General features: G+C 38.7%; 1 protein-coding gene across 1 annotated transcript; it reads right to left on the bottom strand.

Moving 5' to 3' along the window:
• Positions 1–3485: 3485 nt before the first annotated feature.
• xkr7a (XK related 7a) lies at positions 3486–15128 on the bottom strand. The gene is made up of 3 exons (XM_032551934.1): positions 13107–15128; positions 8817–9016; positions 3486–7823 (listed from the first exon to the last, which is right to left on the bottom strand). The coding sequence occupies exons 1-3, from the start codon at positions 13637–13639 to the stop codon at positions 6862–6864; spliced, it is 1695 nt and encodes a 564-aa protein (XP_032407825.1). The 5' UTR covers positions 13640–15128; the 3' UTR covers positions 3486–6861.
• Between the last annotated feature and the right edge of the window lie 21 nt (positions 15129–15149).

Genomic DNA, 15149 nt, shown 5'->3' on the forward strand with positions numbered 1-15149 from the left:
ACGTGATTGGTTGTTAAACTAATTATGCAGCTTAAGCCTTGAAAATAAGCGTAGGTGATTGGGCATTTCAGAAAATCCCCTCGCTGCCGGCAGTTGATTGGGTGTAGCACCGGAAGGGAGGAGTCAGGCAAAAATTGATATTTTAAAGGTAATATCTGAAATACGTGGACCATTTTAAATAGTAGTCCCCATAAAGTGTTTATTATGGTCCACCAACTGAAATACATCTTTTAGTTTTGAGAACTTCAAGTAATGAATGATGATTCCTTATTGTTTTTTGATAATGTAGTGACATACAGTAGATCAAATATGTCATTTCATAATTTGCACCTTAAAACTGTACTATTGGACCCTTACTTGTCTCTCACAAAGTCCAGATGCCGATAAAAATAGGCCTAAATAATCATTTTAAAAAGTTAGAAACACAAAGAAAGTTGAAAACTAGGTAAAATAAAATTACTTTAATTTGTCAATTAGCTGGCTTTTATTCTAACCACTTAAAAGGCAGAATGTTGTTTGAATTATTGGAAGTTTCAGGCCAAGTTATAGTTATAGACATATTTTTAGAAATGAATCCATCTGTATGACACAAATTGAGTGAAGTAGAGTGGTAACTATTAATTTGTAACTTATACACATCATCCTGGGATCTTTTAAGTTATTTAAATGCTCTGTCACATTAAACTGTTTGCTTTAAAAACAACTCTTCTGAAAATGTGCATGTCTGTGTAAAAAATATATCTTGTAATGATGAGGTAGCAAAGTTATGACTATGAAATACAGTTTTGTAATTATGACGAGCTAAAAAGTCTTGCTTAAATGTGCAACCCTCAAGATAAGCCCGAACAGCTGATAAACGCCTCCTTGTATCATAAACCATCGATATCTGACTACCAACTCTTTAATCATCTTGTTAGGAAAATTTCTTATGTTTTAAAGTGTACAGCTTTAGTTGTTTTGTTTTCTTGCACTAATTTAACGATCAGGTGACCTGAAGCCCGTTCAGTCATGTTCAAACACGATTTCATATCAACGCTTACCATAAAACCAAATGCACCTCCTAGCTATTTGTCGAATAAGTCGGTTGCATTTCAACCTGTGACTGTCAGATAAAAACTGCAAAATCAACTGTTTGGTATTTAAAACTAATAACAGTATTTAGTGCGACAGTTTGGCCTGGGGTTTCGTCTAGGACTCACAGTTGTTGGGTTGTAAGAATGAAACTGAAAATAATGTCTTGAAAACTTTAATTACCATTTTGTCAACATGCCAAAAAGTATAATAAGTCAGTTATGTTGTGTATTTCTGTGACTGGATCACTTCAAAAACACAAAAGCTCATTTTTGGTTTGTTTCTAGTGAGATACTTGAAATAGACTAACTTTTCATCAAGATATAAGAACTTGTTCTCCCTTATAACATGGGGAGATTTATTGTTATCAGTAAAATAATCTGCCAATTTTCAACTTTTTCATCAATATAAAGGAATTATTTACATAATACAAGCTCCTATATGTTGCTGAAAAGTTACTTGTAACTAAGTTAGTTTTTCACTAGAAACTGGAACAAAAATACTTGGTAAGATTTTGTGTTTTTGCAGTTGTTTTGCCTTGTAGCAAATGCGGATAGTTCTTTAAAATCAGGTGTTCAACAAGGGAACACAAGAAAATATATAAGACACTGGCCCTTTGAGAGCGACAAAAACTATTTCACTTTCTGGCATAATAAAACATGACATAAAAATGTAACTACACTGTAATTAATGGCACCTTTCTGTCGTGATTAATTAAACATATGCAATAAAATAAACCACCTTCAATTGTTGCACATCCTCCGGCTCTTCTGACAGCTTGAGTTTTATGAGAACTATGAATTTTATGAGGAAAATCTATTATTTTCGTATAGCTCAACAATTTGTTCTCTACAATTTCACCCATGAATTTCCAGTTGGACTAGGATCCAGACTCTTTTCCCTGCGTATTAATGAGCTGATCTGCATTTGTTTCGCTCTGAGGACAGATGCCTTTTAACCCTGGAAAACAGCTTCATAATCACCAAACCCAAAGTGTCCCCCTGTGCATTACTGCAGAACTAAAGATGAGCATCTGCTCCGCTCGTTTAAATTACACGCAGCCGCATATTATCAGTGACGGCTGCAATGTGCCTGTTTCCTTCCAGCAACATCTTCTTGGTCACTATTAGAGATTTATTTTTGGATCTTACTTTTCATTTAGTCCATATTAACTCTTAATGCACTAGAACCTTGTTTTCTGCTGTGTAGGCATAAATTATATCCTAATTTCACAGAGTGGAATGTGATTTAAAGGAGCAGTATTATGTTAACTTCAGTTTCTATAAAAATTCTATTTATTAAATATGACTTAAAAGAAATTTGACTGTAATTTAAAGCCTTGAAATTGAGCATCTGTCTCTTTAAGAAACTCCTGCTCTCAGGAAGTCATCACATTGCTCTTCTATTAACCCTTTCACAACATTTCTAACAGTGTTGAACTGAGAAGCAGCCCCTATACTGAGCCCAGCTGATACACAGTTCCATCAGGTGTTTGCTAATTGCTGCTGGCTAGTCTGAAGGAGCTGCGTGGGAGAATGGTAAATGAAAGCATTTCTTAAGCATTCATGAAAGAATCAAGGTATGCTTTTGAGGAGTGAATAACCTTATAATACTTTGGTGTCCAAGCTTAGCCAAAACTAGCAAATTTAAATTACTGGTGGGCCACAAAATTCATTAACTTAAAAATTTGTAAAACAGTTTTTTTAATGAAATATGTACATAATTAAAAATCCAAACTTTGGACTGTTGCCTTAAATTTGTAAACACAGAATTTCCAATTTTTTGGGTCATCAATTGTTTTCAATCTATTTTTAAAAAGATTCTTGAATTGTGGTCTGGGGCCAAACTAAATTATTTCCAGGGCCACAAATGGCCCGTGAGCCACACTTTGGACACGCCTGTTACAACATGATGTAAAGCCCAAAAAAGTAAATTTTACATAATACTGCCCCTTTAACAATCAGGAGGTTTTTGAAACGACTCATTTTCCAGACACCAAAAAAGTTAACTTATTCTCAAAAAAATTTTGTTTTCTTTAAATGCTTGTCTGTTTTTAGAAGCAGTTGAAACATAAATGGAAGCACAAAAATGCATAAATTGTGAATTTTGAATAATAGATCCTCTCAGTGAGGGGAATTTTCATCCATTCAGCCAATTATAAAAGCTTATTAATGTCTGCAAACATTCTTCAATCTCCACATTCTTCACATTATTATTAAACTTGTGCAGGTATTTGTTTACGAAAAACAAAAACATCCTTTTATTGTGTACTTGAAGGTACTTTTACTTATAATTACCCCATTTAATTCTTTTAAGGTAAGTTGATTAAATAATTTAATTAAGTTTAAACCAACTGAACATCCTACCAGAGTTGTGATACGTTTATGGTTTAAATCAGCCAGGAAAAGTGAAACTCAGGTAAACACATTGCTCTTTATTTTAGTAACAATACCACAATGAAATTATCATCACCTTCTTGTTGATCAATTTTTGTTTTTATTTTATTTATCAGAACAGCAACAGTCTGGCACGACCAGCTTAAGGCTTTTTGATTCCAGCTCTGTCTCTGAGGTACAGCCTTGCCCAAGTCCTGCCACAACAAGCACTTTTTATGGTTCACTTTATGGTTCTCACATGATGGACTCAAACCTTTAGCACCATAACTACAGCCTGAGCGGCTTCCAGGAAACCGCAGCAGGGAATGCAAATAAAAATAAAAATAATTTTAAAAACAGTCTCTGTGGGAGGTGGATTTTGTTCAGAGTCATTTGGGAAAACAAACTGAGATCATAAAAGAGAACCGAAGCATCTCAGTGACACAGTTTCAGATTAATTACCCATAATCCCCCTGTTCAGTCCCACCATCTTCACTCGTCTGTGAAGCTCACAAACAAATACACACCCCGAAAACACAAAATTCAGGAATGTCCATTTTTTATCTGCACTAAAGGAAAACAACCCAGGTAAGAGTTTGGGTCAGAACCTGTAGGGTGTAATTTAAGAAACAAATGTTTTCTTTAGCTTTGGGTTTAAAAAGCTCATACTGAGATCAGATGGTGAACTGGAAAAGATCCAGTTCAGTTCAGTTCAATCTGAGGAAACTAAAACACACAAAGAGATCTAGAGGATCTGAAACACATTATGAACCATCCAACCATCCACCTGTTCATCCATCCAACCATCCACCTGTTCATCCGTCCATCCAACATCCATCTGTTCCTTCATCCAATCATTCATCTGTCTAATAATCCACCCATCCATCTATCTAATTATTCATCCATCTATCCAACCATCCATCCATTCAACCATCCATCCATCCATCCAACCATCCATCCATTCGGGTAATCATCCATCCAACCATCAATCCATCCACCCGTCTATTATTCATCCAACCATTCATCCATTCGGGTAATCATCCATCCAACCATCAATCCATCCACCCGTCTATTATTCATCCAACCACTCATCTGTTCATCCATCTAACAAGCCATTCATCTGTCCATTAATCCACCCATTAATTTATCAATTAATCTGTCTAATCATCCATCCATACATCTATTTATCCATCCAAACATCAATATCTCCTCCATCCATCCATTCAACTATCAAGAACATCCATTTGTCCATCTGTCTCATCATCCATCCATCCATTAATCAATCCATCCATCCGACTACCAATATATCATCCATCCATCCATCCCTCCGTCCATCTCTGGTTGTCACAGGCTCCATTTTTTTCCTGACTGTTTAGTATTCATATTTTTAAAATGGGATTATAATTACTGAGGATTCTGGAAATTTGTTTTTTAATATTAAAAAATGTCAAGAAATCTGCTGCAAAGTATTCAAAGTAAGACTAAATCTTGTGTCTTTACCATCACTACTACCATAGCTTTGATGTTTGGATTTCAGGATTGGGAACTGTTAGTTTTTTTCTACATTTTTTTTAAGATAGTTCCTTTAAGAAAGTATCAGTACAGTAACAATAACAAACACCAGTGTCCTTAAAACTTCCTCTTCATTATACAATAATTTACATGTTAAATAATATCTGTCATGTAGCTTTTGCTGCTTAAGATGGGCTTTTATTTGGACATGTAAAGTCCATCACATTTATGCCCTGTAAAAATGATAAAAATCACAAGATATTTGTTTTTCAGTGCATTTTCATTCTTAAAAGAGAAATGAACGATATAACAGCCCGCTTGTAAACAAATTTTCTTTCAATTTTAACTTTAAAAAAAGAACCACAGGAATGTTGAAAATCCTACTAACAGCATGAAAATGCGTAAAAAGCCTTGAAATAAATATTCACACTGTCCAGTTTTTACATTCAGCCCAAATTGTTGCTTTTACACTCCACTCTTCTCTTGCAACGTGACTAAAAGCTACTGAAAAATGACAATAACCAAGAAAACTACCTGTGCTGTGGATCTTGTGGGTTGTTTGCAGGATTAAATTTTGATCAGCCTCACGTACTCACTCAGCGGTGTTGTAGCTGCCATAAATAATCCTGCGTGTTTCAAGGCTTGTCTCTGCAGAGGTTGGTGCTTCCCTCACGGCGGAGGAACTAACATTTCTCTGCCTGCCTGTGCTTTTTCCTCACCTCTTTGTGCCACATCATGACCTGAGAACTGATACAGAAACCAAAGTATGCACCTTCAGGGCTGGGCGATATGGCTTTAAAAATGAAATCTCCGATTTTTTCATATCAAATCCGACTTCCGATTAGTTTTTTCTCGCTTTTTTTCTAAAAAAAGAAATTACAAGTGATAGAAAATATGTTTTAATCATCCCTTAAGATTACCACGGAGTACTAGGGTATGAGAATTTATGTTTAATTACGAGAATATAGTCAAAGTTAGCTACATAAAAATACAATTTTTACAGAAAAAACATCTTAAAATAAGTCGTTTTAATGAGAAAAAACAACTAGGCTAAACAAAATTTATTGAGGTGAAACTTAAAAAGCTTGTCTAGTGTTTATATTTCAAAACAAAACAGCATAAAGTTAGTTTTGCGTCACATCGGACTGTGTTCGGGTCGTTTCTCTTTCGTGCTATGCTATGCCGCCATCTTTGTTTCTGGGTCAAGGATGATCTAAGGATGGCCAGCAGCGCCTCTGCTGGATGGAGGTCAAACTACAACGCTAAAAGAAGGTTTAACTTTATTAATCATCTGAAACAATTAATCGACAATTAATTATAAGTCATGTAACTGTTTGCATCTCTATTTCAAAGCCCTGCTGCTGATAATAATTTGATTCTGATGTGTTTATAAGGTTAAGTATTTCTATTAAGTATTATCTGTTAAAACCTATTCCAAAGTATAACTTCGCAAGATACTCAGCATTCCTCATTTTAATTTTTCTGTTGTTTTGTTGTGTTTGAAAAACATGAATTTATTCTCGTAATTAAAAAATAAATTTGTGGGCTGGTCTTAATTCTATATAGAAGACCTGATTCCAAAATCCAAATAAAACAAGAAACAAAATGCTTGGGCACGCTGACGTCACCCAAGGAGTGCATATTTAATTCCAAAACTTATCAATTTTGAAATTAAATATTCAAAAATTTATTTATCGCCCAGCCGTATACACAACATAATTTCTTTTAAACCCTTCTTTTTTCTAGCAGAACATAAAGACGCATTCCTCCACCTCTCTCTTCTTCAGCACAGAGAGCAATCGGAGGTCACGGAGCTGAAACAGACTGTGCACTGACAGCAGTTCCTCCTGCCATCTTCACTTTAAGGCGGGATGTCCAGCTGAGTCACAGCAACTCCGGCACATCACACGGTGGTTTCGTACTCCATCACTTCTTTGGCTGTGCTCAGGCAGCGGTATTGAATCCTCGGCGTCACTGGGGCTGCGCTCTCCAGCACCAGGATGGTTTTACGCAGCCGTCGGTCGATGTAATGAGCGTCCCATGCCGGGTATAACTTTCTCGGTAGGTCTATTCGGATGACGGGGCCCTCTGTCCTGGGTTTGAGGTGAGGCACAGGGGGCTTGGCGCCCCGCGGAGGGCGCACCTTAAACACGTCTCCGTCCACCCCAGGCTCCCTGTCCAAGCCTTTAGTTCTCTGGAGGGTCCTCGGCGGGCTGCCGATTAGATCCGGCGGGAGGCTGGAGGTCGGCGACGCCAGCACCTCCACGGGAAACTCCTTCTCCGCTATGTAGCCCCACCCGGACATGGAGCCGTCAGGGTGCAGCAGGCAGTAATACACAAACATGAAAAAGGTGCCAAGCGCGTAGCTGCTGGCCACAATGCACACCATGACGACGGCGTAGAAGTCCGGGCCGCCGTGACGCTCGGCCGCGCCGCGGTACATGAACCAGGCGGCGGTGAGCGCCACGTTCTCCACGAACACCGTCAGGCTGTAGATGAGCAACCTGCAGCGCGTGCGGCCCTCTCTGACGCTGAACCAGCAGAAAATATACACGATGCCCACCATCATGTTATAGATAATCTCCTCCCACTTGGACATGCAGAAGTCCGTCTCGCCTTGGATGATCCAGAAGGTCATGATGCACCAGTGCGCCATGATGAAAATGCCAAAGTAAAGCTGGAACACAGAGGCGAAGAGGGCGAAGGCCAGCGCCCGGGCACCGATGGTGAACAGGTGCCACAGGATCTGGACCATCACAGCCTTGTAGGTCATGGGGAGCTTGTCGTCTCTCGAGTCTCTCAGGACTTTCTGGTAGGACGAGATCATCCAGGCGAGGGACAGTAGCGAGGCGGAGGCAGAAATCCCTGCAGAGACGAGACAAAGAACAGGGTAGTATTAAGGACAACTAGATAGAAATAAAGAGGAGTAATTTACTGCCAAGAAAAAATCTGGAATTTTTTCCATTAATCTCAGAAATGTTCTAAAAAAAACTTTTGGAAATTTCTGAGATCCAAAAGTGTAAAAATGTTTTACTTTTGGGAAAAAACATTCTTGGAAAGTTTTTTTCTTGAAAATTTTAATCAAAAATGTCAGATTTTTTAAAAACAAATTCTGATTCTGACTACTCTGATAAAATTTTCTAGAAAAATAATTACACATTTCTGAGTTTGAAAAGTCAAACTCAGAAAAAATTCTCACAAAACTTTGTCCAGAAATTTTCTGAGATTATTCAGAAACAGAAATTGCTTGAAAAAAATCAGAAATTTTAAGATTAATCTTAATAATTTTCTACTAAAAACGTGGAAATTTCTGAGTTGAAAAATTGAAAATTTGTTAGAGAAATCTTAGAAATTTTTGGATGAATTTCTGAAATTTGCTAGAAAAACAAGGAAATTTCTTAGTTTGAAAAGACTAAAATCTGCAAGAGAAAACTCAGAAATTTTGAGAATAATCTCAGACAATAACAATAAAAAACAAGGAATTTCTGAACTCCAAAAGTGGAAAATTTACTAGAAAAAAACTCTGAAAACTTTGAGCTTAATCTCAGAGATTTTTTAATGTGTTGTGATTGAAGCAGCAATTATGCTAAATGAATGTAATATTTATGGAATAGTGGATGAAAGACATTCTAAGGTTGATGTTTCTTTACATATGTAGTTGTATTGTCTTTGGGTTTGCCAAGGGGGTCAGAGGTTAAAGCTCGTTTGGGGAGAAGGTTTGAGAACTCCTGGTCTAATTAACACATAAAATCCCAGTGAAACCATGAAGTCTGGGGTCTGTTATCGTCTTCGTCTTCACATCTGTCAAACTGTGAATGGTAATGGTGTTTGTGGTGTTCAGTCAATGGGCCCACTCACCCTGAAGAGGTAGAACCTGACTGGTGTGGATCATGATGCTGAGCTGCAGCACCAGCTGAGGAGCGCTCTTCAGGAAGGACTCGAGCAGACGCAGCATGCTGATGTCCGCGCTCTCAAACATCATCCGCCAGTAGTAGTGGCGCCGCTCAGGGTCGCCATGCCAACGGCTCTGCACCCCCAAGTACAAGGCGTGGACGTACCTGAGCGTCAGAGGAAGATTCACATACCATCATGGTGAGAGTTACAGGTTAAAAAGGTTTACAAGTCAAACATTTTTTAACTTAATCTTCAAATTTTTTAGTTTTTTCAAGGAAATTCGCATTAATCTCAGAAATCACAGAAATTTTCTAGAAAAACACTTGAAACTTTCTGGTCTGCAAAAGTCAAAATTTTGCGACAAAACAGAAACATATTCAGATAAATCTCAGAAATTTTCTAGAAAAAAACTTGGAAATTTCTGAGCTCCAAAATAAAAAAAATACTCAGAAATGTTCAGATTAATCTCAGAAATTTTCAAGGAAAACAAACAAATTTCTGAGTTTGAAAATCAAAAATTTTCTAGATAAAACTCAGAATGTTTTTAGATTAATCTGAGAAATGTTCTAAAAAAAAAAAAAAAATTTTTGTTTAAAAAGCTGAAAATTTGCTGCAAAAAAAACTAAAAATTTTGAGATTAATCTATGAAATTTATGAGGAAAACAAACAAATTTCTCTAGCAAGTTTTCTTGCTAGAGAAAACTTATTTTGTGGTTGAAAAGTCAAATTTGTTAGAGAAAACACACATTTTTAGATCAATCTCAGAAATTAGAAAAATGGCCCCGGGGTCTCACTTTGAACACCCCTTTGAAATCTCAGCCTCTCTAAAGTTATGTTTTCTGTGCTGAGATCAGAAAGAGGAATATTGAGCTTGTGTTTAATCTCTTCCCTTTTAAAAAAAAAAGGAACAAGGCTGCAGAAAGAGGAAAAACTGTCACAAAAACAGAACAAAACAAATCCAAATTAATGCTGTTTATATGCAAAATTACTGAATTCAAATGACAGACTTCACCTTAACTGGACATGTTTGGAAAAACGCTGATAAATTTCAGCGCACTGAAGCAGTAAATGTCTGTAATTGCCTTGGGAAACAGAGTCAGAAGAGACTCATGTCAAGGAGACTAGCGAACCACCAGAGACGGTGTGCAGTGACACATTTTGTCGTATTAAAGCCACAACCTTCAGTGGGTTTGATTTGCTTTTCATGTGACCGAAGAACAACACAAAGGAGTAGAAGCAGTGAGGAAAAAAGGATACATGTTTAACATTTTTACAAATAAAAGCAGATTATTTTATAAGTGCATTTCTTTTCAGTTGGAATTAGCTTCTGCTCGTCTGCTAATGCTATTGAAGCAGAGCTAATCTTTAGCTTAGCTTTAATAATTTTGCTGACTTTCAAGACATCTTGCTCACTTAGTTTCCTCTAAATAATTTTTCCTATATAAATTCTAAACCTCTAATTTCCCTGGTTGTTTTGTAAACTTGTTTTTTTTTGTTTGTTTGTTTTTTTGCCTTATTGCAACTTGTACGTGATCTTTTCATGACAGTCTGAACAACCCAGATCGGATTTTTTCCAGTGTGACCCAGGCTACTTGTGGGCTGAACGTGTCTGAACGGCCAGTTCAAATTCATCCGACCTGAACGTCATTGATACTCGACAAACGTCATTATTCTGCGCCCTGATACGCGCAAGCGGGAAGAAAAATAAACTTGGCGGGTGACAATGAGGATTAAGTTGTTAATTTGCTGGCTCCGGATGGAAAACAACTTTAAAATCACAAGCTATGCTCCACCGTTAGCATCCATGTTTACTTCCGCAAACACTGAGCACTTCTTCTTCTTCTTCTCTTTTATGGCGGCTAGCAAAACACTCTCTGTGACTCTACTGCGCATGAGGGACTCTTCTAGGTCGTTTGCAGAAGTCGAATATCTTTGGAAATGTGAACGACCGCACCAATAAATAAATAAATAAAACATCAGAATTGTGTTAACGTAGCCTTAGATAAACACGTCTAAGACTTTTTAAGGCCTGTAAGACATAAAATTGCTGTAACCCCTTTTTGTCTCAGTTTCTTCAAGACAAAGCGATCCTTGAAATGTACACACAACGAGAGAACGGTGCATATGTGGAGTAATGAGGGTCAAAGACTCACAGATGGTTTCACTGCACTCTATCCATGACACAACCCTCCCATATCACATCTCATGTGAGCTGACATTCAGTTCAGGTTGCAGGCCTCAATTGATCCCGGTTCACCTGACTAAATGTGTATCAGTGACAGATCATTCGCGAGTTAACAGCTCGAGGTAAAACACGCAGCGCTAATCCTCTTTAACGTTCAGACACACTGCTGTGAGTGCGGCACCCATGATCAGGACACACACACACACACACACACACACACACACACACACACAACAGCTTTAATGGCATTACCGGTAATTCTGTGCTGCCACAACGTTTTAATGTGCTCCTGGACACACTCACTCAGTCTCAGTCTCAGTCTCCGGGCGGATGTATGGGATCAATACTGCTGTCTCAAGAGGAAGGAAGCGAGAGGGTACAGAAAGACACACATTGTGTTGTTCTACAGGTAAATCAAGCCATATGAGTCCAAGTTCTCCCTCTCTAACATGACCAAATGCCAAGTATTTATATATATTTGTCTCATAATGGGAGTGTTGCCTCACACCCACCATACAACTGAATGTTTCTTTGAACTGGCAGTAGTTCAAGCCTGTCAAAACCTATCAGAGGACTTTAAGCCTGAGCCCCGACTCACCATCACTGACCGAGTTGTTGACCCACAGACCTACTACTGTCCATCTGGGGAGTTTATGGCTGCGTGTGTCATAAATAGGTTCAGATCTAAATATTTTAGAGCAAAGTATACGTGCCTCTTATAAGTCAAAAAAGGTTGCAAAAATGATATTATTAAAGTGAAAACGATTAATCGATTTAATCATGATCAATAGATTCATTTAGTAATTGATTAATCATTAAAGCTAGTGTACAGACTCAAAAAACAGCATTTTCTGAAAGAACAACACACTCAGCGCAATAATTACGTCAAAACTTAACAGAAAATATAAGCATTTTTAAAGTTGATAATTTACCAAAATAAAGTGAAGCTGGACTGAAAACCCTTTTTTCTGTAAAAACGTTGCAGAACTCCTAAAGTGGCATAGTTTTAGCTTCACCTGGTTCAAATTATGTTAGTAAATGTCCTATTTAACACCTTGTGCTTAATTAATTATTAATTGAATAATAATTTAAAAAAAAAAACAGGTTAGTCCTACACTGCTCTGATGTTAGTCAAGCAGAAATAGTTGATCTTTTCACACGTTGATGTTAAAAATATTTACCTGCAGATGAATCCTTTGCAACAAATGATCAAGCGTACAGTAAAGAAATGCTATGTTATTAAATTGTAGGCAATACAATTGCTTAACAACAAATGATTTGTCTATTTGAATTCCTTATATATGTTTAATATTATAAGAAAAGAAACTTGACTAATTAAATAAAAAATTCTACAGTATATGGCCCATTTTTGGGTCTGATTACTTGATTAATTTTCAGAACAATCAATAGAATACTTGTGAATGTGTTTATGGCTTTCCAAGAGGTGGCGACCCAAGGCAAAATGGAGTGGGTGGAGTTTAATCCCCATGGAAACCAGGGAAAAATGTCAAACAACACAAAACACAATCATCCTCTTTTGGCACCAAAATGATCAGGTTTAAATAAAAAAGTGGGGAAAGATATTGGACTTTGCAGACAAGCAGAAAGACCTGAGCTTTTCACATGTTGATGTTAGAAGTATTTAGATGAATTCTTGGCTTCAAATGATTAACCGTACATTTAAGGAATGCCATGTTGTTGCATTTTAGGCTATAATTTTTTTTTTATTATTATTATTATTTAAAAACCCAAATTGAATTGTGTATTTGCATTTTTTAGTAATTAAATGAAAAATGTGCTGAATATATCCATATTTTATGTCTGATTACTCGATTAATCGTCGGGATAATCAATGGAATAGTCCATGTGAATGTGTTTCTAATTTTCCAAGGAGGCCAGGGGCTGAGGAGGAGAGGGTGGAGTTTAATCCCCATGTAAACCAGGGAGAAATGTCAAAAGACACAAACCACATTGGCACCACAATGATCAGGTGGGAAGAGATGTTGGACTTAAACACAAAAACCAGAGACAAGGTGTTCCGATCCGAACCTCTCGGATCTCCGACTCACCTCCAGACCTGCGCCAGCTGCAAAATGTGAATGAGGGCTTGAAAGACCCACATGAAGGCTCTGCAGCAGCCCCGGACTCGGCCCCCGCCGGTCGGCCCCGGCAGCACCGCGGCGGCCCGGCCAGCGCCCCACTCGCCGCTGTCCTTGGTGCTGAAGTCGCCTCCCTCGGCGCCCGCCGCCGCCGCCACCACGGCCGCCGCCGCCGTGCCGCTCTCCACGGACTCCGTGAAATCATAGGCGAACCACCGAAAGCTCAACACCTGCACGACCACGGACGGGACGATCACAAAGACCAGAGTCAAGGCGAAGCACCAGTACTCCCTCCGCAGGTAGTAGTCGGCAGCCAGCCACAGGTCTGAGGCCCCGTCCGAGAAAAACACCAGCAGGACGCAGAGGGTCCAGCAGAAGTCCTGCAGGCTGTACCGGTGCTCGCTCACTCGGCGCTCCGGCGGTGCCGGTTCGGACCGGGCGGGACACTCGGGTGGGATTTCGTTTCGCGGAGAGGCAGGAGCACCATCAGATTTCGCGGCCATGTTTGTTGAGGGGAAGGGATGGGAAAATGATGGAAGCGAGGGGGAGGGGGCGAGCAGCCAGTAGGGCCGCGTGTGAGGGGAGGAGGAGCGGGTAAGGAGGGCGGGGAGCCACCGCCGCTGATCAATCACCGGGTTTAATGCAGATTAATTCAATTTAAAGGCACAAAAAGCTGCTGGTCTGGTGTAACGGTATCAGACTGGATTTCACTGCATCAGTGAAGGTTCTGTTGTTCAACATGGGGTCTGAGTCCATCTACTACACGGAAATTCAGCGAAATCTGTACACTATAAAAACGATTCTTGGAGGATATTAAATTTTAGATACTAAATTGTTACTGATATGGCTTTTGGACTTTTAGTTATTTTTTTTAACTTTTTATCACTTCTTCGTTTCTATTTTAGGATGTTTTTACACTCGATAGACCGGTAGGCTGTTTGACTTGGGACCAAAATTGCAAAATTTTCAGCTGGTGCATTCACTTTCACACTGCACCATATCAAACATCCAAACTAATTGATCAACTGTTCCCCTCCTTGCCTGGGGTGGCGCTGCACCAACAACTACTGAAGGAAAGGCCATAACCTCAGGAGAAGACCAGCATAACTTCTTTCCTCATAAAATGTAAACAGTAGCGTCAAATTTTAGCGGTTGAATGATTTCTCTTTGGTAAAGACCACAACCCGTTTCTCCCTGTAATAGTAGACTCTCATGTTCACTTTGGTTGCATTTACCCAGAATCCCTTGGGTTGCAGTCCACTTCCTGCTTTTGGAGCGGTCTCTGGTTCGTTTTGCTTTTACTTCTGCATTTAAACAGCACCAGATTTTACGTCAACCATACCGAGACCCGGGTTTTTAGGAGAGTTTGATTTTTTTGGTCCACATCACAGTTGTATTACTCATCCACATTCCCCCAAATGAACCAGACTTTATAGAGAAGCAAACTAGAGTTGGATTAAAGCGGATTAAACAGCTGATGTGAATGTAGAAGGTGACACTGAGTGCAACTTTCCGATTAACAAAAATGTAAAACAAATAGTTCCAACAAATTTTAGATGTAGGATTCTGCCTTTGTTTTCTTTGGCAAAAGAAAGCAAGCCATTTCTCCTGATCATATTTACCCAGAATCCCCTGTGCTATTGTTTGGATTTGCTCTAGTTTTCCAGGTGGTAAAATAATTTTTTTGTTTCTCCTGCACGTCATATTTTCAAGGTTTGATAGATTTTTTTTGTCTGTGAGCTTACAGGACTGTATTTCGACTTTTTTCCACTCCTACCATTTGCAGCTTTACCTTAATGCAACATTATTTTATAAAGTCCCAAATTAATTTGACTCATTAATATGGTGACATGCTTTAAACATCTGATCACATCCGCTCTAGAGCCTTCAAGCTCATCCCCCAGTCAGTTTTCGATTCTGCTTTTTACTTCACATCCTGCCTGCTGTTGAGGCCAAAAGTCTGGGTTCCTCTTTGCTGCCGCTTCCTCTCTCAGCTCAATCCTAATCTGCTGA

The sequence above is a fragment of the Xiphophorus hellerii genome, chromosome 1 (genome assembly GCF_003331165.1).
Source record: "Xiphophorus hellerii strain 12219 chromosome 1, Xiphophorus_hellerii-4.1, whole genome shotgun sequence".
Lineage (NCBI taxonomy): Eukaryota > Metazoa > Chordata > Actinopteri > Cyprinodontiformes > Poeciliidae > Xiphophorus > Xiphophorus hellerii.